At 45.5% G+C, this 27,428-nt stretch overlaps 1 protein-coding gene across 1 annotated transcript in view; it reads right to left on the bottom strand.

Annotated features, from left to right (window-relative positions):
- Window positions 1-27,208, bottom strand: part of WDR49 (WD repeat domain 49) — a 314,656-nt gene extending 287,448 nt beyond the window's left edge. Inside the window, exon 1 of the mRNA XM_077290613.1 lies at window positions 26,897-27,208. Within this exon, the coding sequence (XP_077146728.1) occupies window positions 26,897-27,049 (153 nt within the window). The 5' untranslated portion in view covers window positions 27,050-27,208. The remainder of the gene's footprint in view (window positions 1-26,896) is intronic.
- Window positions 27,209-27,428: the final 220 nt, after the last annotated feature.

The following is a 27,428-nucleotide window of genomic DNA, read 5'->3' as shown; positions in this document are numbered from 1 at the left end:
GGACCCTCTGGGTCGTGACTCTAGAGCCCCCGAGGACGAGCGGACCAGATGGAACCACCCCCTATACAGGGAGCGTTAGGAGCAGGTCCAAGGGGGAATGGAGACACAACAGCTAGAGCCAAAGGGACGACCAAAAAGAGAGAGACCAGGCAAAAGGGAACTGGAGCAGACTTGGGGAGATATATACACCAGGAGACACTGGAGAGAGACACGGGGAAACCACGAGGCTGAAAAAGAAACAAAAGGGAAAGAACTAAAGAACCGGACTAAAAACAGGAGAAGATGAAAAACGGAAAACTGGCACAGGACTGGGAATGGGCAGATGAAACGGGAACACTCTGAGGACAGGAACACGGGACCGGCACGGCAGGAACACTGGGCGGACAAAGCTGGAACACAGAGCAGACACGGCAGGAACAAAGGGCAGACTCAGCGGAGACACAGAGTAAAAAGCGTAGGGAATTATACAGAGACTAGGGAGCCTAGGGCATAGGAACGCTGACAAAAGACAGAGAACCTACAAAGCAAAGGCGTCTTACCTGGGAAGACGCCGGGAAGAAATACCCGATGGGCGCCGCCATGTTGGGGCGGGGTCATCGGGTCGCGACCTCCCAGAAGGCTCAGCGGCGCAGGAGACGCGACCACGCATGGGCAAAGGAACCAGACGCCGCGACCCAGCAAAGGAAGAAGCAGAGCGGCGAGGGACAGAGTCATGAGTGCGCCGAGGGATAAGAGAAGGCAGGTAAGTATGTGCGGACGTAACAGCTGTTCTCCAGTCTTTGTTGGTATAGCTGCAGCAGTGGCATCACAATGACATCACATGGCCACTGCAGCCAATCCCTGGGCTCAGCAATGATGCCAATGAAGATGGCACCAGATACATCTTTTTATACCTACAGTATAATGGATTATTTAACAGTCACTGATGCTTAGGGTTTTCCCACAAACAAAGTTTATATTAATCAACAGATCTTGGAATAATATTTAGATCTGCAATTGGATGTGTTTAAAAAATGTTCCTGTGCATGATCAGACCATGCTCCTGCACGGCCATGACACAGTACACAGAAGGGGCACATTTATAAGATTATCTCTGCACAGGAACGTTTTTTAAACACATCCTGTAGTGAAATATGTATAGGTATATATGTATGTAGTGAAATATGCATAGGTTTATATGTGTAACCAGTAGTAATTTAACATCTGTCCTGAGGCTGCAGGTCTCACAGGGTTCACAGCATATGTTGTCCTAAAAGGGCAGTCTGCTGTCTCCAATCTCATCAGGGGGCCTTGCTGGGAACCAGGAAGGGAAACGTTTTACACCTTAGGCTCTTTTGAAGAGAGATGTCAATTACAGCCTGACACTATCTGTGGGAAACTTTACACAAAGAATTTCAGAGAAAATAATATATTCATTGGTGGAGTGGCCATGGCCCAGTGAAAAACAAGCAATTATAATATCAACCAGAGAGGCTGGTCTAGAAATCTGACCTCCAGTGTGACTCTATAAATTAGGCCTGTATACATAGAATCATGTTCACAGATTGAGGACAGCCAAGCTGATGTGTTCCATTCCATATTCATCCCCCCTCAGGGAGCAGAAAGCAGACTACTAAGTTAGCTATTTCTGTAAGTTTTTCTCCTGCTTATTTTTATAACTGTTGTGCATATTTGTATGTCTTTTTATTACCATATTTTTATACCTTTTTTTATTGTAAGCACTGTATCTTTTTGTATTAAAGCATCAAACTTTAACAAGTTGAACCTTGTATGTTCTACAGAATCCATAGCCTTAAACTGTGTGAGCCTTATGATTGGCAGACAGTAGTAGTAATATTTCCGGGACTCATCGCCTGTGTGTTCGGTGAGTGGTGGCAGCGTGTATGAGTGGGTGTGTGGCCTGGGTCAGTGTGTGATTTATGCTCCCATTACAGCATAGGGCAGAGGTTGAATGCTGGACTGAGAGATGGGATATAGATTAACCCTTGAAGGCGCAACCCCAAGTCGCGTGCTGAGAGTGGGTACGTGACACATCCAATTCTGGAATTTATTTTTTTTAAGATCTATTAATTAAAATGAACTTTGTTCATGGGCAATTCCTTTATTACTGCCAGATTAGGGAATTCAGATTTCATAGAACCACTAATTAATTCAGAGTGATGAACTTCTACAAACAGCAGATCTTTTTTCCAGTACGTACATTGTGCTTGGTTCTGCCCTATTTAGTGCATTGTTGATGTGCTAACAACTTCTCATGATGAGAACAGCTGAACATTAGGACATTGAGACTAGGGATGGGTGGACCTGTGAATGTTCGGGTCTGTCGGGTTCCGTCGGACTTTAGAAAAAAGTTTGGTTCAGGTACTAGAACGGTGCCCGAACTTGATCCTGAATCCAAACCTCATTCAAGTCAATCGGGCACGAACAGCCGGAGCTTCCCACTTGGTCCTCTGTGTGACAGCATTGGAAACAGCATCTCTGACCTGGTGACATGCATTGCGTATTGTGGTTCACGCTGTCACACAGAGGACAGCATGGGAAACAGCGACTGTGACCGGTGGTGACATCAGTAAGGTTATCTCCGGTCAAAGCCGCTGTTTCTCATGCTGTCACACAGCAGCTCTGACCAGGCTAAGTGGCAACCTGACTGACGTCACAGCCGGTCACAGACACTGCTGGATATCATGGACCACTGAGAGACCTGGTGGTGTCTGCTGCAGTTAATCCATATGAAGCTCTGTTCTCTGGATGGGGCTCATCATGGGACCTTAATGTGGAACACAGCGGACTGGTGTGGGAGTTTTATCTTTAATAAATTGGTGAAAAGGGGTAATTGTTGGAGTGTTTTTAAGAAATAAAGGACTTTTTGAGGGATGTTTATTTTTACTACTGGGTTAGTAATGGGGGTGTCTGATTGACACCTCTCCATTACTAACTCCTAAAACAATTATCTCGTTGGCCACTACACCAGGGAAAGAGCTGAGGCTAAGCATTAAATATGATGTGCCACTTTTGGGGCAGCTGCAGGCTGATATTTCTAGGTTGGTAATGGCAGAATAACCATGGACATTCCCAGGAAATTAATATAAACCCGCAGCTGTCTGCTTTCCCTTAGCTAGTTATTACAAACAGAGAGGACTTCACATTATTTTTCATTTATTAATTACTGATAGATAAATAAATAAATAAAAGAAAAATACTAATAAATAAATGACAAAAACAAAGTGAGGTCCACTCTATTGTTAATAACCAGCCATAGGAAAGCACATAGCTGTGAGCTGGACTTATTATGTGGTAAGGGGCCAATATCCAAGGACCTTCTCAGCCTATTAATATCAGCGTCCAGCTGTCTACTAACACAGCTGACATCAACTCCAAAATATTACTGTTTCCAAATGCACCAGGGCAAGCATCAGAATTGGCGCATCTAATAGATGCAACCTCTCTAGGGTGGCCGCAGGCTGCTATTTTTAGGCTGGGAAGGGCCCAATAACCATAAACCTTCCCAGATTGAGAATACCAGCCAATACTTGGCATGGCTATGATGGGCCAGAAGTTTCCACACAGGAAAAGCTTGTTGATTGACTGCTCTGTAGCTATTCAACAAGCTTTATGCGGGCTGTGGAACATGAACAGTAACACGGACTTCCGCAAGAAGTCCGTGTTCGGAGTCCATGCACTTACCCCGAACTTAAGCGTTCATGTTCGCCCATCACCAATTAAGTCACCTTCACCAACAGGTCACTATGGGGGCACATTACAAAGGAAGCTGATCTTGCATTTACAGTATGGTGCTGAGACTTAAGGTACCTTCACACGAAGCGACGCTGCAGCGATAGCGACAACGATGCCGATCGCTGCAGCGTCGCTGTTTGATCGCTGGAGAGCTGTCACACAGACCGCTCTCCAGCGACCAATGATGCCGAGGTCCCCGGGTAACCAGGGTAAACATCGGGTTGCTAAGCGCAGGGCCACGCTTAGTAACCCGATGTTTACCCTGGTTACCAGCGTAAAAGTAAAAATAACAAACAGTACATGCTCACCTGCGCGTCCCCCGGCATCCGCTTCCTGTACTGTGTGAGCGCCGGCCCTAACAGCAGAGCGGTGACGTCACCGCTGTGCTTTTACTTTCACTTTAGGGCCGGCGCTCAGTCAGAGCAGGAAGCGGACGGCAGGGGACGCACAGGTGAGTATGTACTGTTTGTTTTTTTTACTTTTACGCTGGTAACCAGGGTAAACATTGGGTTACTAAGCGCGGCCCTGCGCTTAGTAACCCGATATTTACCCTGGTTACCAGTGTAAAACATCGCTGGTATCGTTGCTTTTGGTGTCAAACCTGACGATACACGCCGGTCTGACGACCAAATAAAGTTCTGAACTTTATTCAACGACCAGCGATATCACAGCAGGATCCTGATCGCTGCTGCATGTCAAACGAAACGATATCGCTAGCGAGGACGCTGCAACGTCACGGATCGTTCTCGTTCTTGTTGTAAAGTCGTTTCGTGTGAAGGTACCTTTAGCTCTAATTTATCTTCCCAGATCGGTGGATTTGTATCTATTTACCACTAATCACAATTGAATAAAGTCAATTAAGTAGTAATTGTATTTTGGGGGGGGATGGTATGAGACATGATAGGCTTGGATATTTTTCTGGTTTAACATTCCATAAGTGAACTTTAACAGAAAGTAATATATTTCTATATAATGTTAGTAATGGAAGTATTTACTGAACAAATGACGTCATGATTTTTGGAGACATGCAGTTGCACTGCATGCAATAATGTCTTAAAACAGTTTCCTTGTCAATCAACTAGAAATCTTTTTTATTTCAACCTGTTGTGGATTGTTGAAGAAAACCTGTCAACATATGCAAATGCTGCTCGAAGTATACTGGGGTGTGTCATTGACAAACTCACAGTGCATTTACAGTATGATTTGCATATGGCTTCTATGCTGGATTTCTTATGAATGGGAAAACATTGGATTTCTACAGAAAAAGTTATCTTTTATCTTTTTTTATCTGGGGACAATCACTTATGCAGTCATACCATTACTTCCATATGTAAAAACATGCTGACAGGCTCCCATTGAAACTGATATTTGCATGCCTTGTAACTTTTTCTAATTTTTTGGGGGGAATAGTCAGGCAGACTCCGTACACATTAGATGTCCTGCCAATCCCAACAAAATTGGCAGGTTTGGATGACTTTTATGTAACGTGTATAGCACTCGCGTTCCCGGGGCTCCCATCAGGTTGTTATGTCACACGAGCCCAGTGCCCATTCAATGCTGGTGGATAGAGTTGAGCGACTTTTACTTTTTGGGGATCAAGTCGGGTTTCGCGAAACCTGACTTTGTGAAAAGTCGGGTCGGGTGAAATCGGCCGATTATTGCGAAAAGTCGGGGGCCGACTGAAACCTGAAACCCAATGCAAGTCAGTGGGGAATCAAAGTCGGCAGTGAGTGGAGGACAGGAAAATACCTACAGTGCCCATTTTAATGCCAAAAACATCAATTCTTATTACTGAAGCTTGTCAATCTTAATTTACTTTATAATAATAGTTAGGCATTGAAAACTGGGGGTCATTTGGCTAAAGTTGTGGGGGGGTAGGGCTGGCTCAAGATTTTCGTGGGCCCAGGAAACGCGGAATACGTCACGGCGGTGGAGCAGGGAGAGGTAAGTATTTCAACTTTGCAAGTGCTGTGATCCTGAGCAAGCAGGGGGGGCCCACTCGTTGGCACTGGCACAGGGCCCTTCATAGTACGGCGGTGTGTTTGACGGCAGGTGGTGCCTCCCACCGGCAGAGACCCTTTGGCGTACTATGAGGGGCCCTGTGCCAGTGACGTCACCAATGAGTATGCCCCCCACCTGAAGAAGGAACCTGCACTTTCATCTGCACCTTCCTCTTTGTCCCCGTGTAAGGTGGTATAGTATGCGGGAAGGGGAACCTGACTTTCAGCAGGGTCAGATTCTGGCTGTGTAGAGTGCAAGGGGAATGCAGTGGTCTGGGTCAATGTACCAGCAGACTCATCTAGCAGTGGCTGAGCAATGGGCAGGATGAGGAGGAAACACAGATATACACCCAAATAATATAGTGGGCTAAATGCAGTTCAAAATTGGTAACAGGACTAAACTGGCGGCATTGCTTTGTTCAGTGGAGGACAACTGTAAGGAGTGGCAGACACAGTTAGTAGGCCCAAATAATAAAGTGGGCTAAATGCAGTTCAAAATTGGTAACAGGAATAAACAGGCGGCATCGCTTTGTTCAGCGGAGGACAACTGTAATGAGTGGCAGACAGAGATAGTAGGCCCAAATAATAAAGTGGGCTAAATGCAGTCCAAAATTGGTAACAGGACTAAACTGGCGGCATTGCTTTGTTCAGCAGAGGACAACTGTAAGGAGTGGCAGACACAGTTAGTAGGTCCAAATAATAAAGTGGGCTAAAGGCAGTTCAAATTGATAACAGGACTAAACAGGCGGCATTGCTTTGTTCAGCGGAGGACAACTGTAAGGAGTGGCAGACACAGTAGGCCCAAATAAGTAAGTAGGCTAAATGCAGTTCAAAATTGGTAACAGGACTAAACAGGCGGCATTGCTTTGTTCAGCGGAGGACAACTGTAAGGAGTGGCAGACACAGTTAATAGGCCCAAATAATAAAGTGGGCTAAATGCAGTTCAAAATTGGTAACAGGACTAAACTGGCAGCATTGCTTTGTTCATCGGTGGACAACTGTAATGAGTTGCAGACAAAGTTAGTAGGCCCAAATAATAAAGTGGCGTAATGCAGTTCAAAATTGGTAACAGGACTAAACTGGAGGCATTGCTTTGTTCAGCGGAGGACAACTGTAAGGAGTGGCAGACACAGTTAGTAGGCCCAAATAATAAAGTGGGCTAAATGCAGTTCAAAATTGGTAACAGGACTAAACTGGCGGCATTGCTTTGTTCAGCGGAGGACAACTGTAAGGAGTGGCAGACACAGGTAGTAGGCCCAAATAATAAAGTGGGCTAAATGCAGTTCAAAATTGGTAACAGGACTAAACTGGCGGCATTGCTTTGTTCAGCGGATGACAACTGTAAGGAGTGGCAGACACAGTTAGTAGTCCCAAATAATAACGTGGCTAAATGCAGTTCAAAATTGGTAACAGGACTAAACTGGCGGAATTGCTTTGTTCAGCGAAGGACAACTGTAAGGAGTGGCAGACACAGTTAGTAGGCCCAAATAATAAAGTGGGCTAAATGCAGTTCTAAATTGGTAACAGGACTAAACTGGAGGCATTGCTTTGTTCAGCGAAGGACAACTGTAAGGAGTGGCAGACACAGTTAGAAGGCCCAAATAATAAAGTAGCCTAAATGCAGTTCAAAATTGGTAACAGGACTAAACTGGCGGCATTGCTTTCTTCAGCGGTTGACAACTGTAAGGAGTGGCAGACACAGTAGGCCCAAATAATAAAGTGGGCTAAATGCAGTTCAAAATTGGTAACAGGACTAAACAGGTGGCATTGCTTTGTTCAGTGGAGGACAACTGTAAGGAGTAGCAGACAGAGTTAGTAGGCCCAAATAATAAAATGGGCTAAATGCAGTTCAAAATTGGTAACAGGACTAAACAGGTGGCATCGCTTTGTTCAGTGGAGGACAACTGTAAGGAGTGGCAGACACAGTTAGTAGGCCCAAATAACAAAGTGGGCTAAATGCAGTTCAAAATTGGTAACAGGACTAAACTGGCGGCATTGCTTTCTTCAGCGGATGACAACTGTAAGGAGTGGCAGACACAGTAGGCCCAAATAATAAAGTGGGCTAAATGCAGTTCAAAATTGGTAACAGGACTAAACAGGCGGCATTGCTTTGTTCAGCGGAGGACAACTGTAAGGAGTGGCAGACAGAGTTAGTAGGCCCAAATAATAAAGTGGGCTAAATGCAGTTCAAAATTGGTAACAGGACTAAACAGGCGGCATCGCTTTGTTCAGTGGAGGACAACTGTAAGGAGTGGCAGACACAGTTAGTAGGCCCAAATAATAAAGTGGGCTAAATGCAGTTCAAAATTGGTAACAGGACTAAACTGGCGGCATTGCTTTCTTCAGCGGAGGACAACTGTAAGGAGTGGCAGAGTTAGTAGGCCCAAATAATAAAGTGGGCTAAATGCAGTTCAAAATTGGTAACAGGACTAAACTGGTGGCATTGCTTTGTTCAGCGGAGGACAACTGTAAGGAATGGCAGACACAGTTAGTAGGCCCAAATAATAAAGTAGCCTAAATGCAGTTCAAAATTGGTAACAGGACTAAACTGGCGGCATTGCTTTGTTCAGCGGAGGACAACTGTAATGAGTAGCAGACTAAGTTAGTAGGCCCAAATAATAAAGTGGGCTAAATGTCTGCCAAAACATTGTTCACAAATAAACAGGTGGCATAGCTAGGTACAGGGGTGGGCTCCTCTGCTGAGTAGCAGACAGTGGTAGTAGGCGCAAAGTATTAACTGGTCTAAATGGAGGCCAGGGCCCCTGTATATTTTAACTATCATCTATCATTTCAACAAATTTGTATTGGCAGTGCCATTGAAGGATTTTACAGCACAGAGTACACAGTGGTGGAGCAGGGAGAGGTAAGTATTGCAAGTGGTAGAGCACTGTTCGAGCTGGGGGAACACTCTCTCGTGGGCGGCGGTACTGGCACAGGGCACCTCATATTATGACGGTGTGTCTGACGTTGGTTGTGCACCACCACCGTCAGAGACACTTAATTGTACTATGAGGGACCCTGTGCCAGTGCCGTCGCCCAAGAGTGGGCACACCCACTAGTCCAGGCAAACGGCACTCGCACGGGTGCTTGCGCCAGGTGGTGACCACGGCCCTGTGGAGGGAGTCAGCCCATTTTGGGAGGTATGAAAATGGCCTATGGTGGACATTCAGCAGCAGCAAATGGAGGAATTGGAGAAGTCAGTAAGAGGAGGCCAAAAGCAAGACATTTTTCAGGCAAGCTACGTGTCAGCAGGGGAAGGTGGGGCCAAATAATTTGAAATCCATGATTGGCTCATTTTAATGAAGGTTAGATCATTAACATTTCGGGTAGCCAGACCTGTCCTTTTTTCGGTCAGTATTGAACCAGCAGCACTGAAGACTCTTTCTGATAGCACACTAGCAGCAGGGCAAGCGAGCTCCTGCAATGCATATTCTGCCAATTCAGGCCAGGTGTCTATTTTAGATGCCCAGTAATCAAAGGGGAATGACCTCTGAGGGAGAACATCGATAAGGGAGGAAAAGTAGTTCATAACCATACTGGACAAATGCTGTCTAGTGTCACTTTGAATCAATGCAGCAGTACCTGTCATGTCAGCGGTCATTGTGAAATCACTCCACAACCTAGTCATAAAACCCCTCTGTCCAACGCCACTTCGGATTTGTGCACCTCTAACACCTCTGCCATGTTGCCCCCTACGGCTCGTGTGAGAAGCATCACCGCCGCTGTGGCCTGGGAATGCCTGAACCAAACGGTCTACAACAGTTGTTTGTTTGGTAGCCAATATTTGCTCAAGGTTCTCATGTGGCATGATATTTTGTAATTTTCCTTTATATAGTGGATCCAGGAGGCAGGCCAACCAGTAATCGTCATCGGTCATCATTTTGATAATGCGGGTGTCCCTTTTTAGGATACGCAAGGCATACTCAGCCATGTGGGCCAATGTTCCAGGTGTCAATTCACTGCTTGTGCTGGGTTGAGGAGCACTTTCTTGCAAATCAACATCACTTGTGTCCCGCAAAAACACTGTACCTGACCTGGCAATGCCACCAGTTTCTATTGCCCCCTGAGAAGCATCCTCCTCCCATAAATATTCATCCCCATCATCCTCCTCCTCCTCTTCGTCCGCCACCTCGTCCAGGAGAGTTCCCTGAGCAGACAATGGCTGACTCTCATCAAGGCTTCCCTCTTCCTCGGCTACAGATGCCTGCTCCTTAATGTGCGTCAAACTTTGCATCAGCAGACGCATTAGTGGGATGCTCATGCTTATGATGGCATTGTCTGCACTTACCAGCCATGTGCATTCCTCAAAACACTGAAGGACTTGACAGAGGTCTTGTAGCTTCTACCACTGCACACCAGACAACTCCATGTCTGCCGTCCAAGTGCCTGCCCGTGTATGTGTATCCTCCCACAAATTAATTACAGCATGCCTCTGTTCGCATAGCCTCTGAACCATGTGCAGTGTGGAGTTCCACATTGTTGCAACGTTGATTATTAGGCGGTGCTGGGGAAGATTAAGCGATCGCTGATGGTTCAGCATACGGCTGGAGTTAACGGGCGACCGGCGGATGTGCGAGCAAAGTCTTCTCACCTTCAGGAGCAGGGCTGGTAACTCCAGATAATTTTTGAGGAAGCACTGCACCACCAGGTTCAAGGTGTGATCCAGGCAAGGTATGTGTTTCAGTTCTGAAAGGGCTATGGCAGCTATAAAATTCCTTCCGTTATCACTGACTACCTTGCCTGCCTCAAGATGTACACTGCCCAGCCATGACTGCGTTTGTTGCTGCAAGTACTCGGCCAGTACTTCCGCGGTGTGTCTGTTGTCGCCCATACACTTCATTTGTAACACAGCCTGCTGACGCCTACCACTAGCTGTTCGATAATGGGACACCTCGTGTGCAACACTGGCAGCTGCGGATGGAGTGGTCGTGCTACTGTGCTCTGTGGATGAGCTTTCGCTTCGGTAGGAGGAGGAGGAGGGGTGGCGAACGCCTACAGCCAACTGTTCCCTAGACCGTAGGCTAGGCAGAACTGTCCCACTATGGCTGTCCCCTGTGGACCCTGCATCCACCACATTAACCCAGTGCGCCATGATGGACACGTAACGTCCCTGGCCGTGCCTGCTGGTCCATGCATCTGTTGTGAGGTGCACCTTTCCACTGACTGATTGCCTCAGTGCATGGACAATGCGGTCTTTGACATGCTGATGGAGGGCTGGGATGGCTTTTCTCGCAAAGAAGTGCCAACTGGGTAGGTCATGGCATGGTACTGCATAGGCCATCAGGTCTTTGAAAGCTTCGCTTTCAACCAACCGGTAGGACATCATCTCTAACGAGATTAGTCTACCAATGTGGGCGTTCAAACCCTGTGTACGCAGATGAGAGGATGAGTACTTTCTTTTCCTAATGAGAGTCTCTTGTAGGGTGATGTCATGGTTCCCAATGGCAAGGGAACGTCAGAGAACTTAAATAACAGACTAGCTCTTGGGTGATGGAATCTCGAGCTGACCGTGAGCTAAGCCTACCACACAACTAACAGTGGCCGGGTGACGTACCTACGTTTTATCCCTAGACGCCCAGCGCCAGCCGGAGAACTAACTAACTCTAATAGAGGAAAAAACAGACCTGGCTTACCTCTAGGGAAATTCCCCCAAAAAGGAGACAGAAGCCCCCCACATATATTGACGGTGAGTTCAGAGGAAAAGACATACGCAGTATGAAGGTAGGTTCAGCAAAGCGAGGTCCGCTTACTAGATAGTAAGAAGATACAATAGGGAACTTCACGGTCAGCTGAAAACCCTATTAAAATACCATCCAGAAATTACTTTAAGACTCATGTGTCAACTCATGACACCGGAGTGGTAATTTCGGCCCACAAGAGCTTCCAGCTACAGAAACATAACATAACTGTGAACTGGAACAAAAATGCAAACAAACTTAGGACTAAGAGTCCAACTTAGCTGATAGTAGTCTAGAAGCAGGAACATGCAACAGAAAGGCTCTGGTTACATTGATGGCCGGCACTAGAATAACTGAGCAGCAAGGCTAAATAGGATACTCCCACATCCTGATGGAAACAGGTGAACAGAGAAAGTGAAGCACACAAGTCCAGTACCACCAGCGACCACCGGGGGAGCCCAAAAACCAAATTCACAACAGGGTGAGCTGGACTGGAGAGCTGCATATGGTGGAACTAGCGGTGGGGGTGGTGGACATGGCGGATTGAGAGAGGGTTGGTGATGGTATTCTTGATGTTGGCCTACATACAGTGTTTCCTACCAAGAACCTTGTGATTCCCTGACTGCTTTGGCCTTGCGACGATACCTCCACATTTGCTCCTGGTGGTGTCCTAACCGGTGGGCTTACAGTGAGGGAAGCAATGTAGCGTTGCTGACTACCTTCATTCTGAGCAGGTGCACCAACAGTACAGGACGTTTAGTAGTTAGTCCAGGCTTGCAAGTGCATGCTGGTTAAATGTCTAAGCATGCACGTTGTATTTACATTTTGAAAATTCTTCCCTCTGCTAAAGGTCTTTGAGCATTTCTTACAGATAACTTTTGATTGATCATTCGGATCTTGGTTAAAAAATTGCCACACTGCACTCTTCCTACTATGGAATACCTTTTCAGGCATTGCACGCTGTGCTACTTTCACCGGATGGCCACGCTGTCCTAAAACAGTTTTTGTTTTTGACAAACATTTTTGGCCTGATACAGGCCTGCCAGATGACAGCTGTTGCGATGTAGATGGCTGCTGCGGATCATCCTCCTCCACTTCTGAGCTACTGGCAGCGGCACCCTCTTCCCCCAATGGCTGCCAATCTGGGTCGACAACTGGGTCATCTATCACCTCCTCTTCAATGTCATGTGCACCTTCCTCTGTGTCACCGTGTAAGGTGCTATAGCGTTCGGGACGGGGCACCATAGTCTCATCAGGGTCAGATTCAGGCTCAGTACACTGCGAGGGCAATGTAGTGATCTGAGTCAATGGAATAGCATAATAATCTAACTGTGGCTGTGCATCAGTGCACTCCATGTCCGATTCATCTTGTAATGGGCAGTTAACAATTTCCCTTTCTAACCCAGGCACGGTATGTGTAAAGAGCTCCATGGAGTAACCTGTAGTGTCGCCTGACGCATCCTTCATTTTTGGTTTGGGTGAAGGACACAAGGAAACATCTTGTTCCTGACCGGAAGCATCCACTGATGACTCGCTGCTTTTATATTTAGAACTTTCTGAAGAGGAGGCGAAAGGGTTAGAGGCTGAGTCAGCAAGGAAAGCCAAAACTTTTTCCTGCTGCTCCGGCTTTAAAAGATGTTTTCCTACTCCCAGATAAGGGAGCCTTCGAGGCCTTGTGTAGCCAGACGATGATGCTGGCTCAACACCTCCAGCCTTAGGTGCTATTGTGCTTTTGCCACTACCACCAGAAGCACCACCACCACCACCACCACCATCAGTACCAGCTGGCAACCTACGCCCATGGCCTCTTCCACCAGACTTCCTCATTTTTTGGAAAATCTAACCAAAATAACAACCGTTATATGGTACTGTAAAACAAGGTAGAATTTAAATCTCCCTTTTTTTGGGGGGTGGGGAGACTGAACCAAAACTCAGGCCCAGTGCATAAAACAATGCAATGTAAGTGGCTGAAAGTGGCTGGCTGATATACGACAAACTAACAGGACTGAAATATATCCACTTTGTGAGAATTTGAATCTCCCTTTTTTGGGGGGGTGTTATGATCCTAGTGGCTTAGGATCACAAATCTAACCAGCTAAGTAGAAAATAATAGGACGAGCTCTGGGGATGTGGTAACTGGACTAACCGCAAACCTGATCCTAACCGCACACACTATAGGCAGCCGTGGAACGTTTCCTGAAATCCTAGACGTCTCTTCACGGCCTGAGAAACTGACTACCCCTGAAGAGAAAGTAAAGACCTCACTTGCCTCAGAGAAATCCCCCAGAGATATAGATGCCCCCCACAAATAATAACGGTGAGTTAAGAGGAAAAGACAAACGCAGAGATGAAACAGGTTAAGCAAATGAGGCCCGCTAACGCTAGATAGCAGAAAATAGCAAGGGATCTGTGCGGTCAGTAAAAAACCCTATGCAAAAATATCCACGCAGAGAATGCGAGAACCCCCACACCAACTAACGATGTGGGGGGAGCAACGCAGCACCCCAGAGCACCAGCAAGCAGGGAAATCACATATTAGCAAGCTGGACAAAAACTCATCATATACTAGGAAACATCTTGAACACAGATGAGCAAAAATAAGCAAACAGAACTTAGCTTCTCTTGGAGAGACTGATAACGGATGTAGACAGGAGCAATCAGAATAGCACTGAATACAACGGCAACAGGCAAGGAATGAAGGACCAGGTGGATTAAATAGGAAACCTAACTAGCAGATGACGAGACAGCTGATCCTGCCAGAAACCTGCAAAATAACAAAAAGAGCAACCAGGAGGAGCCCAAAGAGAGAACTCACACAGTACCACTCATAACCACAGGAGGGAGCCCGGAAACAGAGTTCACAACAGTACCCCCCCTTGAGGAGGGGTCACCGAACCCTCACCAGAACCCCCAGGGCGATCAGGGTGAGCCACATGGAAGGCACGAACCAAATCGGCCGCATGAACATCAGAGGCGACAACCCAGGAATTATCCTCCTGACCATAGCCCTTCCACTTAACCAAATACTGAAGCCTCCGTCTTGAAATACGAGAATCCAAGATCTTCTCCACCACGTATTCCAATTCTCCCTCAATCAGCACCGGAGCAGGAGGCTCAACAGAAGGAACCACAGGCACCACATACCTCCGCAACAAAGACCTATGGAACACATTATGGATGGTAAACGATGCCGGGAGGTCCAAGCGAAATGACACAGGGTTGAGGATTTCCAAAATTTTATAAGGACCGATAAAACGAGGTTTAAACTTAGGAGAAGAAACCTTCATAGGAACATAACGAGAAGACAACAAGACAACCACACCAAATCCCCCACACGAAGTCGGGGACCCACACAGCGACGACGGTTAGCAAAGCGCTGAGCCTTCTCTTGTGACAACATCAAATTGTCCACCACATGGTTCCAAATCTGCTGCAACCTATCCACCACAGAATCCACCCCAGGACAGTCAGAAGACTCAACCTGACCCGAGGAAAAACGAGGATGAAAACCAGAATTACAAAAAAAAGGCGAAACCAAAGTAGCCGAACTAGCCCGATTATTAAGGGCAAACTCGGCCAATGGCAAAAAAGCCACCCAATCATCCTGGTCAGCAGAAACAAAACATCTCAAATAAGTTTCCAAGGTCTGGTTAGTTCGCTCGGTTTGGCCATTCGTCTGAGGATGGAAGGCCGACGAAAAAGACAAATCAATGCCCATCTTAGCACAAAAGGACCGCCAAAATCTGGATACAAACTGGGATCCTCTGTCAGACACAATGTTTTCAGGGATGCCGTGCAGATGAACCACATTCTGAAAAAATAACGGAACCAAATCGGAGGAAGAAGGCAACTTAGGCAAGGGCACCAAATGGACCATTTTAGAAAAACGATCACAAACCACCCAGATGACAGACATTCTCTGAGAGACCGGAAGATCCGAAATAAAATCCATGGAAATATGCGTCCAAAGCCTCTTAGGAACCGGCAAAGGCAAAAGCAAACCACTGGCACGAGAACAGCAAGGCTTAGCCCGAGCACAAATCCCACAGGACTGCACAAAGGAACGCACATCCCGCGACAAGGAAGGCCACCAGAAGGATCTAGCCACCAAATCTCTGGTACCAAAAATCCCAGGATGACCCGCCAACACTGAAGAATGGACCTCGGAAATAACTCTGCTGGTCCATCTATCTGGGACAAACAGTCTCTCTGATGGACAACGGTCAGGTCTATCCGCCTGAAATTCCTGTAACACCCGTCGCAAATCTGGGGAAATGGCAGACAAAATTACCCCCTCTTTGAGGATACCAACCGGCTCAGAAACTCCAGGGGAGTCAGGCACAAAACTCCTAGAAAGAGCATCAGCCTTCACGTTCTTCGAACCAGGAAGGTACGAGACCACAAAATCGAAACGTGAGAAAAACAACGACCAACGAGCCTGTCTAGGATTCAACCGCTTGGCCGACTCAAGATAAATCAAATTTTTATGATCAGTCAAGACCACCACACGATGCTTAGCTCCCTCTAGCCAGTGTCGCCACTCCTCAAATGCCCACTTCATTGCCAACAACTCCCGATTACCAACATCATAATTTCGTTCAGCCGGCGAAAATTTTCTTGAAAAGAAGGCACATGGCTTCATCACAGAGCAATCAGAGCTTCTCTGTGACAAAACAGCCCCTGCTCCAATTTCAGAAGCATCAACCTCGACCTGGAAGGGAAGAGAGACATCTGGCTGACATAAAACTGGAGCCGAAGAAAACCGGCGTTTCAGCTCCTGAAAGGCCTCAACGGCCGCAGGAGACCAGTTAGTCACATCAGAACCCTTCTTGGTCAAATCCGTCAAAGGTTTAACCACACCAGAAAAATTAGCAATGCAGGATCTCCTGGCGCCAGGGAGAAGGCCCAATCTTGAGGGTCGCCGCGTAACAGAGAGATAACAATTCTAACTTGCTGAGCGGAATCACCAGAGGAACGAGGTCTCAAAGAAAGAAATAATTTACAATTATTCTTAAAATTCAGAAACCTAGATCTATCACCAGAAAAAAACTCAGGAATAGGTACTTTTGGCTCAGACATAGGACTGTGAACAACAAAATCCTGAATGCTTTGCACCCTTGCAGCAAGATGATCCACACTAGAAGTCAGACTCTGAATATCCATGTCTGCAGCAGAACTCAAAGCCACCCAGAGATTAAGGGGAGGAGAGAAGCAGGACAGACTGCAGAGCAGAAAAAAAAATTGAACTCAGGATTTCTCTTATCCCACTTTTGCGATGCATTTAACACTTTTGGGCCTGTTGCACTGTTATGATCCTAGTGGCTTAGGATCACAAATCTAACCAGCTAAGTAGAAAATAATAGGACGAGCTCTGGGGATGTGGTAACTGGACTAACCGCAAACCTGATCCTAACCGCACACACTATAGGCAGCCGTGGAACGTTTCCTGAAATCCTAGACGTCTCTTCACGGCCTGAGAAACTGACTACCCCTGAAGAGAAAGTAAAGACCTCACTTGCCTCAGAGAAATCCCCCAGAGATATAGATGCCCCACACAAATAATAACGGTGAGTTAAGAGGAAAAGACAAACGCAGAGATGAAACAGGTTAAGCAAATGAGGCCCGCTAACGCTAGATAGCAGAAAATAGCAAGGGATCTGTGCGGTCAGTAAAAAACCCTATGCAAAAATATCCACGCAGAGAATGCGAGAACCCCCACACCAACTAACGATGTGGGGGGAGCAACTCAGCACCCCAGAGCACCAGCAAGCAGGGAAATCACATATTAGCAAGCTGGACAAAAACTCATCATATACTAGGAAACATCTTGAACACAGATGAGCAAAAATAAGCAAACAGAACTTAGCTTCTCTTGGAGAGACTGATAACGGATGTAGACAGGAGCAATCAGAATAGCACTGAATACAACGGCAACAGGCAAGGAATGAAGGACCAGGTGGATTAAATAGGAAACCTAACTAGCAGATGACGAGACAGCTGATCTTGCCAGAAACCTGCAAAATAACAAAAAGAGCCACCAGGAGGAGCCCAAAGAGAGAACTCACACAGTACCACTCATGACCACAGGAGGGAGCCCGGAAACAGAGTTCACAACAGGGGGGAGACCGAACCAAAACTCAGGCCCAGTGTATAAAACAGCGCAATGTGAGTGGCAGCAGGTGGCTGGCTGATATACGACAAACTAACAGGACTGAAATATATCCACTTTGTGAGAATTTTAATCTCCTTTTTTGGGGGGGATACTGAACCAAAACACAGGCCCAGTGTATAAAACAACGCAATGTAAGTGGCTGAAAGTGGCTGGATGATATACGACAAACTAACAGGACAGAAGTATATCCACTTTGTGAGAATTTGAATCTCCCTTTTTTGGGGGGAGACTGAACCAAAACTCAGGCCCAGTGTATAAACAATGCAATGTGAGTGGCAGCAGGTGGCTGGCTGGTATACGACAAACTAACAGGACAGAAGTATATCCACTTTGTGAGAATTTGAATCTCCCTTTTTTGGGGGGATACTGAACCAAAACTCAGGCCCAGTGTATAAAACAACGCAATGTAAGTGGCTGAAAGTGGCTGGCTGATATACGACAAACTAACAGGAAAGAAGTACCGTATATCCACTTTGTGAGAATTTGAATCTCCTTTTTTTGGGGGGAGACTGAACCAAAACTCAGGCCCAGTGTATAAAACAACGCAATGTGAGTGGCAGCAAGTGGGTGGCTGATATACGACCAACTAACAGGACTGAAATATATCCACTTTGTGAGAATTTTAATCTCCCTTTTTTGGGGGGGAGACTGAACCAAAACTCAGGCCCAGTGTATAAAACAACGCAATGTGAGTGGCAGCAAGTGGCTGGAAGATATATGAAAAAATACAAGGACTGTAGTACAATTTCAATCTCCCTACAATGATCTCAGGACAAGTATGGCAGCAATAAAAAGGACTGCTGAACACAAAAGTGTGGACAAATAAACAAGATAACTGTGCAGAAAGGAGCAACAGGATTTTTGCTTTTAAAAAAGCAGTTGGTTTGCACAGCAGCGTGCAAACAGCAATGCAGCTATCAGGGAGCCTTATATAAAAATATAGCCTCCACTGTCCCTGCAAAGCAAAGGTGGTGTTGGACAGTGGAAACCGCTACAGCACAAGCAGTTTGGGGGTTAATCTTCCCTCCCTAACTATATCCCTTCTTCTGATGAAGCTTCAGCAATCTCTCCCTATGCTACGATCGGCAGAAGTAAGATGGCGGTCGGCGTGCATGCCCCTTCATAGCCCCTGTGACGCCGCAGAAAGCAAGCCAATCACTGTCATGTCCTTCTCTAAGATGGTGGGGACCGAGACCTATGTCTGATCGAGTGCGGTTGCGGTCTACAATATGTGGGCCGCACCATACAAACGATGCATGCCAGATTGAATAAACATCGACAGAACATAAAAAATGGTTTCTTATTACACAGTCTGTCCAAACATTTCTTGCTAATGCACCAAAAAAATTGGAAATCTTTGAAATTAATAATTATTGATCACATATCCGATAACGTGGCAGATCGGTTCAGTAGCCTAATAAAAAAAGAAAGTTTCTGGATATTCAAACTGGGTACGTTGGCCCCTGAAGAATTGAATCTTATGATTGATAAAGTGACAAGCTAGATATGGTTCTCTGCTTCTAATTTTTTTTACATATACCGTATATACAGCATATATATATATATATTTTTTTATGCTTATTTTTTATGATTAATTTTTATCCTAGGTTGGTTTTTCGTTATAGTTACATAGTTACATAGTTATTAAGGTTGAAGGAAGACTTTAAGTCCATCTAGTTCAACCCATAGCCTAACCTAACATGCCCTAACATGTTGATCCAGAGGAAGGCAAAAAAAACCCATGTGGCAAAGAGTAAGCTCCACATTGGGGGAAAAAATTCCTTCCCGACTCCACATACGGCAATCAGACTAATTCCCTGGATCAACGCCCTATCAAGGAATCTAGTGTATATACCCTGTAACATTATACTTTTCCAGGAAGGTATCCAGTCCCCTCTTAAATTTAACTAACGAATCACTCATTACAACATCATACGGCAGAGAGTTCCATAGTCTCACTGCTCTTACAGTAAAGAATCCGCGTCTGTTATTATGCTTAAACCTTCTTTCCTCCAGACGTAGAGGATGCCCCCTTGTCCCTGTCTCAGGTCTATGATGAAAAAGATCATCAGAAAGGTCTTTGTACTGTCCCCTCATATATTTATACATTAAAATAAGATCACCCCTTAGTCTTCGTTTTTCCAAACTAAATAGCCCCAAGTGTAATAATCTATCTTGGTATTGCAGACCCCCCAGTCCTCTAATAACCTTGGTCGCTCTTCTCTGCACCCGCTCCAGTTCAGTTATGTCTTTCTTATACACCGGAGACCAGAACTGTGCACAGTATTCTAAGTGTGGTCGCACTAGTGACTTGTATAGAGGTAAAATTATGTCCTCCTCATGAGCATCTATGCCTTTTTTAATGCATCCCATTATTTTATTTGCCTTTGTAGCAGCTGTCTGACACTGGCCACTGAATATGAGTTTGTCATCCACCCATACACCCAGGTCTTTTTCATTGACGGTTTTGCCCAGAGTTTTAGAATTAAGCACATAGTTATACATCTTATTACTTCTACCCAAGTGCATGACCTTACATTTATCCCCATTAAAGCTCATTTGCCATTTATCAGCCCAAGCTTCTAGTTTACATAAATCATCCTGTAATATAAAATTGTCCTCCCCTGTATTGATTACCCTGCAGAGTTTAGTGTCATCTGCAAATATTGAAATTCTACTCTGAATGTCCCCTACAAAGTCAATAATAAATATGTTAAAAAGAAGAGGGCCCAATACTGACCCCTGTGGTACCCCATTGCTAACCGCGACCCAGTCCGAGTGTGCTCCATTAATAACCACCCTTTGTTTCCTATCCCTGAGCCAGCTCTCAACCCACTTACACATATTTTTCCCTATCCACATTATTCTCATTTCAACCTTTTGTGTGGCACCGTATCAAAAGCTTTTGAAGAGTCCATATACACTACATCTACTGGGTTCCCTTGGTCCAGTCCGGAACTTACCTCTTCATAGAAGCTGATCAAATTAGTCTGACATGAACGGTCCCTAGTAAACCCGTGCTGATACCAGGTCATGAGATTATTCCTCTTCAGATAGTCCAGCATAGCATCCCTTAGAATGCCCTCCAGGATTTTACCCACAGTAGAGGTTAAGCTTACTGGCCTATAATTACCGAGTTCAGTTTTTGTCCCCTTTTTGAATATTGGCACCACATTTGCTATACGCCAGTCCTCTGGTACAGACCCTGTTATTATGGACTCTTTAAAGATTAAAAATAATGGTCTATCAATGACTGTACTTAATTCCTGCAGTACTCGGGGGTGTATCCCATCCGGGCCCGGAGATTTGTCAATTTTAGTGATTTTTAGACGTCGCCGTACTTCCTGCTGGGTTAAGCAGGTGACACTTAATGGGGAACTTTTGTTATCACTGATCATATTGTCTGCCATGGGATTTTCTTTTGTAAATACTGATGAAAAAAAGTCATTTAGCATATTGGCTTTTTCCTCATCCTCATCCACCATTTCACCCAGATTATTTTTAAGGGGGCCAACACTTTCATTTTTTAGTTTCTTACTATTTATGTAGATAAAGAATATTTTGGGATTATTTTAACTCTCTCTGGCAATGAGTCTCTCTGTCTCAATTTTTGCTGCCTTGATTTGCTTTTTACAGGATTTATTTAATTTTGCCTCATCACTACCTACTTCCTTTAATTCTCTAAATGCTTTCTTTTTGTCACTTATTGCGCCCCTTACAGCTCTATTTAGCCATATTGGTTTCCTCCTATTTCTAGTATGTTTATTCCCATACGGTATATACTGTGCACAGGTCCTATCCAGGATGCTAATAAACGTCTCCCATTTTCTTTGTGTATTTTTATGTCTCAGGATATCGTCCCAGTTAATTGCACCAAGACCATCTCTCATCTGTTGGAAATTTGCCCTCATGAAGTTTAGTGTCCATGTAACCCCTCTACTACACATCTTATTAAAGGATACATGAAAACTTATTATTTTGTGATCACTATTCCCCAAGTGACCACCAACCCTTATATTTGATATGTGGTCTGGCCTGTTGGTTAATATTAGGTCTAGCAGTGCCCCCCTTCTTGTTGGGTCCTGAACTAGTTCTGAAAGGTATTTGTCTCTCATAGTTGTCAAAAACCGATTACCTTTGCTGGAACTGCAGGTTTCTGTTCCCCAATCTATTTCAGGGTAGTTGAAGTCCCCCATAATAATGACTTCTCCTTGAGTCGCAGCTTCATCTAATTGCTTTATGAGGACATTCTCCATTGATTCCATTATTTTTGGATATTTATAACAAACCCCTATCAGTAATTTATTATTTTTTCCCCCTCCCCTTATCTCCACCTACAGGGACTCTACATTTTCATTAAATTCACCTATATTATCACGCCGGATGGGTTTTAAGGACGATTTTACATACAGACACACCCCTCCCCCTCACTTATTTGTACGGTCATTTCTGAAAAGGCTATAGCCCTGCAAGTTAACAGCCCAGTCAAGGCTCTCATCAAGCCATGTTTCAGATATCCCCACCATGTCATAATTATGCTCCAACAACATTAATTCTAATTCGTCCATTTTGTTGGCGAGGCTTCTGGCATTAGTATACATGCACTTGATGTTCCTCTCTGTACCTCTATTCTTTCTTAAATTATTAACTGTTATAACCTCACCCCCCATGACACCGCCACCCCCAACCTCCTTATTTGTGCCCAGGTCTCTATCTGCACTATCTTCCCCTCCTATAAATTGAATACCCTCCCCCCAATACCTAGTTTAAACACTCCTCCAACCTTCTAGCCATTTTCTCCCACAGCACAGCTGCACCTTCCCCATTAAGGTGCAGCCTGTCCCTAGCGTAGAGCCTGTAGCCAACTGAGAAGTCGGCCCAGTTCTGCAGGAACCCAAACCCCTCCTTCCTACACCAATTCTTCAGCCACTTATTAACCTCCCTAATCTCCCTTTGCCTCTCTGGCGTGGCACGTGGTACAGGTAGTATTTCGGAAAATACCACGTTGGAGGTCCTTGCTTTCAGCTTGCAGCCTAATTCCCTGAAATCATCTTTAAGACCTTCCACCTACCTCTAACTTTGTCATTTGTGCCAATGTGCACCATGAACGCTGGGTCCTCACCAGCCCCTCCCAGTAATCTGTCCACCCGATCAGCGATGTGTCAGACTCGAGCGCCAGGTAGGCAGCACACCGTTCGACGATCCCTGTCTTTGTGACAGATTGCCCTATCTGTTCCCCTAATAATTGAGTCCCCCACTACCAGCACCTGTCGGGCCTGCCCTGCTCTCCTATTTCCCTCCTTACTGGAGCAGTCACTCCTCCGGCTTTCAGAGGACATGCCTGGCTGCAGCAGTGCTACCCCTGTACTGGCACCCCCCTCATCTGCCAACTTAGCAAACTTATTGGGGTGTGCCAGATCAGGACTAGCCTCCCTGGCACTCTTCCCTCTACCCCGCTTCCTAACTGTCACCCAGCTTGCTACTTCACTGTCCTGCAGCTCCATCCTACCATCCCCCCCTCATCTATCCCATTGAGCGTCTGCTCAGTGAGCAGAAGACTCCTCTCCATATTGTCTAGGAATCTCAGTGTTGCCAGCTGCACAGTTAGATCCAGAATCTGGGCTTCCAAATGCACAACGTGCTCACATCTCGCATAGCAGTATGCACCCTCGACCGTCTGATCAAGGACTGCATACATGTGGCAAGATGTGCACTGGATGGCATTAACAATAGTGGAGCACATTTCCTAATGTGGATTGCACCAGACAAAAGCGTTAAATAAAAATAAATACAAGTATTAATAAAACACAGACAGCAATTCAGTAATTCCTCCCTTGGAAACTCCGTGAATCCAAAGTCACTGAATCCCAAGTCACACTTACCGCCGTTCATACTTACGCTCAGGTCACACTCAGCTCGTTCATACTCGCTAAGCTGAAGATTTAAAGATTTTTTTTTTCCCCTCTGCAGCGATCCACCTTGCTGTTCAATGCACTTCCAAAAAGGACTTGAGTCCCAAACAGCTGCCCCTTATAAACCCTTAATTATGAGCCCCCCACCCTAAGTTAACCCCCTGTGAATATAGCTACTCCCAATTCAGCAACTCACACCAATTCACAGAGATATTTGTTAAAGGCTTTCAAAATACCTCCTCACTGAATCGCAAGTCACACTTACCGATGTTCACACTTACGCTCAGGTCACACTCAGCTCGTTCACACTTGCTAAGCTGAAGATTTAAAGATTTTTTTTTTCCCCTCTGCAGCAATCCACCTTGCTGTTCAATGCACTTCCATTGCTTTTATGATGTGATAGCTCCCCCTGCGTTTGCTCTGCTGTCTCTTAAATGCTCTGTGTATTTGTCACCGTGCACAGGCTGTTTTTAATGATCTATTATACCTACACATTAGCATATGTAATTGTAATAGCTTTGCGATTGGTTGTTGTTTATTTAAATACTGCCTCTTTGTCACCACTAATAAACTGCCCACAGGGGCGGATTATAATAGGGTCAATCTGGGCAGTAGCCCAGGGCCCAGTGGTGTGGGCGCTGGTCAGGTGAGGAGAACTCGTTTTTTGGGGTTTTTTTTATCTAAACGGCAATCGGGGGGGCCCAGGCCAGAATGCTGGACACTGTCTGGGAGCAATATGCTGGACACACTGGGGCAGATTGCTGGACACACTGGGGGCAATGCTGGACACACTGGGGCAGATTGCTGGACACACTGGGGGCAATGCTGGCCACACTGGGGCAGATTGCTGGACACACTGGGGGCAATGCTGGACACACTGGGGCAGATTGCTGGACACACTGGGGCAATGCTGGAGACACTGGGGCAGATTGCTGGACACACTGGGGGCAATATGCTGGAGTCAGACACTGGGGCAGATTGCTGGACACACTGGGGGCAATATGCTGGAGTCAGACACTGGGGCAGATTGCTGGACACACTGGGGCATTAAGCTGGACATACTAGGGCAGATTGCTGGACACGCTGGGGGAAATATGCTGGACACACTGGGGCAGATTGCTGGACACACTGGGGGCAGGATGCTGGACACACTGGGGGCAGGATGCTGGACACATTGGGGCAGAGATGCTGGACACATTGGGGGCAGAGATGCTGGACACATTAGGGGCAGAGATGCTGGACACATTGGGGCAGAGATGCTGGACACTGGGGGCAGAGATGCTGGACACACTGGGGGCAGGATTGGAGAAATGGGCAGAATGTAGATATGGGGCATGATTGGAGACATGGGGCAGGATTGGAGACAGATCGTGCAGGATCATGGGGCAGGATGGATACGTTGGAGACTGATGGGGCAGGATGGGGAGATCATATGGGGCAGGATGGATACTCAAGAGGGCAGGATGGGAGAACATATGGCTGATGCCAGGAATGAGATACACGGGGCCAGAATGGGGGATATTATTATTACCATAGGGGCTAATTAAGGGATATTGTTACTGCAGTGATGTATTTATTTTATTTTTTGAGGACACTGTTTTAAATGGGGGGGCGGTCCTGTTACTGTATAGAGTGACACTATGTTGCCTTTTTTTCTTCATGTGGTGCAATGTAGAAGTTGGGAAAAATTAAGTAATGTGTTCTACAAGCGGAGCTCGAGATAACTGTGTTATTTCCTGCAGAGACGAGTCCTGGCTGGATGAAGTGATGGCGGTCTGTGCTGGATGAAAGATGAAGGACTTCACCTAGAGACGTCACTGGTGAGTCAGTGTTACCTATACACGGACACTATACACTGTATACTATATACTGAACTGAAGGGTAAATTGACTAGTTCAATGGATGTTTGACAGGTTATAGTTTCACACAGCAACCGTTTTTCTGGAATAATCTGGTTGAGGTATATGATGACCCCGTCCCATGACCCTGTCACATGACCGGGAGGCCCACAGTGTCTGAACAGCCCGGGGCCCTGGCTACCCTTAATCCACCTGACTGCCCACCTGATGAAGACGGTGTTATCCGTTGAAACGCGTTGTGGTTCAAATACAACCTGGTGTTCGAGTCTTCTTTCTGCGCTCCCGAGACCGATCTTCATTTTCCCTGCCATTCAATGCTGGTGTCACTGTCTCCAGTTTGAGAGGCATAAGTAATCAACAGGAAGTGAACGGCAGTTGATTTTCTCTTAATTACTTATATGTCCAAAGGCAGGGACAATGATACCAGCATTGATTGGGCACTGGGCTCATGTGACATAACAACCTGGCGTGAACCCCGGGAACATGAGTGCCGATACTGCTGGAACTGTGTTGGCACAGGAGGTGAGTATAAGTGTTTTTATTTTAATGGGGGCAATTCAGATTGAGAATAGGTTGTCTTCGTAGTGGACAACCCCTTTAGCACAGTGAAGCCATCCAGGTATTATTCAGAGCACTAAACGTTAAGTGAAAAAGGCTTGAAAAAGGCTCAGTGTGAGCCGAAACGTCACTATGCCATGTGGGTCTGAATAAAATCCACATTTTTTCACTTAAAGTCGATGGAGTGCTGCCTTTCTCTTTTTTCACTTTATCTGGATTGGGGCAAGTATTGGATGCTTTGCTGTGGAGGCTTGTGCACCCACTTATTGGATATGTGCTGTTCCATTTTTTCTTATATTTACCTTATCTTAGATATTTTCTTAAAAGTAATTTCAATTTTATTGTATTTTACAGCATATCTGTACATTAGTCAATATTTCACAGGATCCTTTTTTTAATCAGAAATTTAATCTTCTGGTCAGGAAACATATCAGACATTCTTATACATTGAGGATGTTGATGATCAAATGCTTAGCTTTTAGTGGAAAACATGAGCCGGCCACACAATAGTAATTTCTGGGGTCTTCAGTGATAGATTTAGATCATCTATCTCTTCTAAGTACAGATGCCTGTCAAAGTCTCAGCCTGGCATTTTGAATATTTTCTATTGCTCTTCAGGTTTTGGTATAATTTAACTAACTTCCTTAAAGAACAACACACTAACCCCAACACCTCCTCAGTCCAGGATCTACCTAAATTTTGTATTGCAATAGAGAGCAGTAATGTCAATAAAGAAAATCCAAAAACTTGACTGATAATGATTAGTCATTCACTTTTCCACTTACCAGTATGGCTAGTGTATGACCAGCAGTATATGCATGCTTTAACTAACCATGTTCTAGCTCTTTAGCACTCATGGGTAGACTGCTAGAGCAACTAATTTCAATTTGAAAAGTTCATGACATGTGAAAACTTTTAGAAACTCAGCCGCAATGAAATAACATGAGCACATTTCTGGTAAATCTATTATCTTTTAACTTACCTTAAACAGATTTTGAATTTCGGTAAAATCCTTTATGCTAAGTCTGTTTTCAATTGATTCCCCTAGATATCTGTCACCTTCTGAACTTTCTTCACTTGGCACAGCATGAGAGCTGGGCTGTCTCTCAATAACAGGAGGGTTTTGGCTGTTCATCTTTTTTTGCTAATTAAATCCTTTGTGTTTTAGCATTAAAGTCCAGCATTCTAAGTAGCGGGTTCAAATACAAGCAAAGTAATTGCTAAAAAGTGATACTAGTAAGAAAATTCGGAGAAATCATGTTTGACAGTTGCCTTCAGTCCCTCAGTGTCCAGGGAGTGAGAGGTAACAATGATGGCTGTGCAGGAATGCCTTTGTATTCACTTCCAGGCATCCTGCAACTTAGCAACTCTACACAAAGCTGAACAACACAATGCCCGTAAGTGCACAAACACATGCAGGGCTGGAAAACTCTGCTCCATGCACTCATCTTATAGTAAAACCATATTTAATGTTCCACTCCAGCTTTTGTTTTATTGCAGCACTGGAGTGGTGC

Source organism: Ranitomeya variabilis, chromosome 2 (assembly GCF_051348905.1).
Source record: "Ranitomeya variabilis isolate aRanVar5 chromosome 2, aRanVar5.hap1, whole genome shotgun sequence".
Taxonomy (NCBI): domain Eukaryota; kingdom Metazoa; phylum Chordata; class Amphibia; order Anura; family Dendrobatidae; genus Ranitomeya; species Ranitomeya variabilis.
Note: the sequence above shows the minus strand (reverse complement) of the source record. Positions and strands in the feature narration are given on the sequence as shown.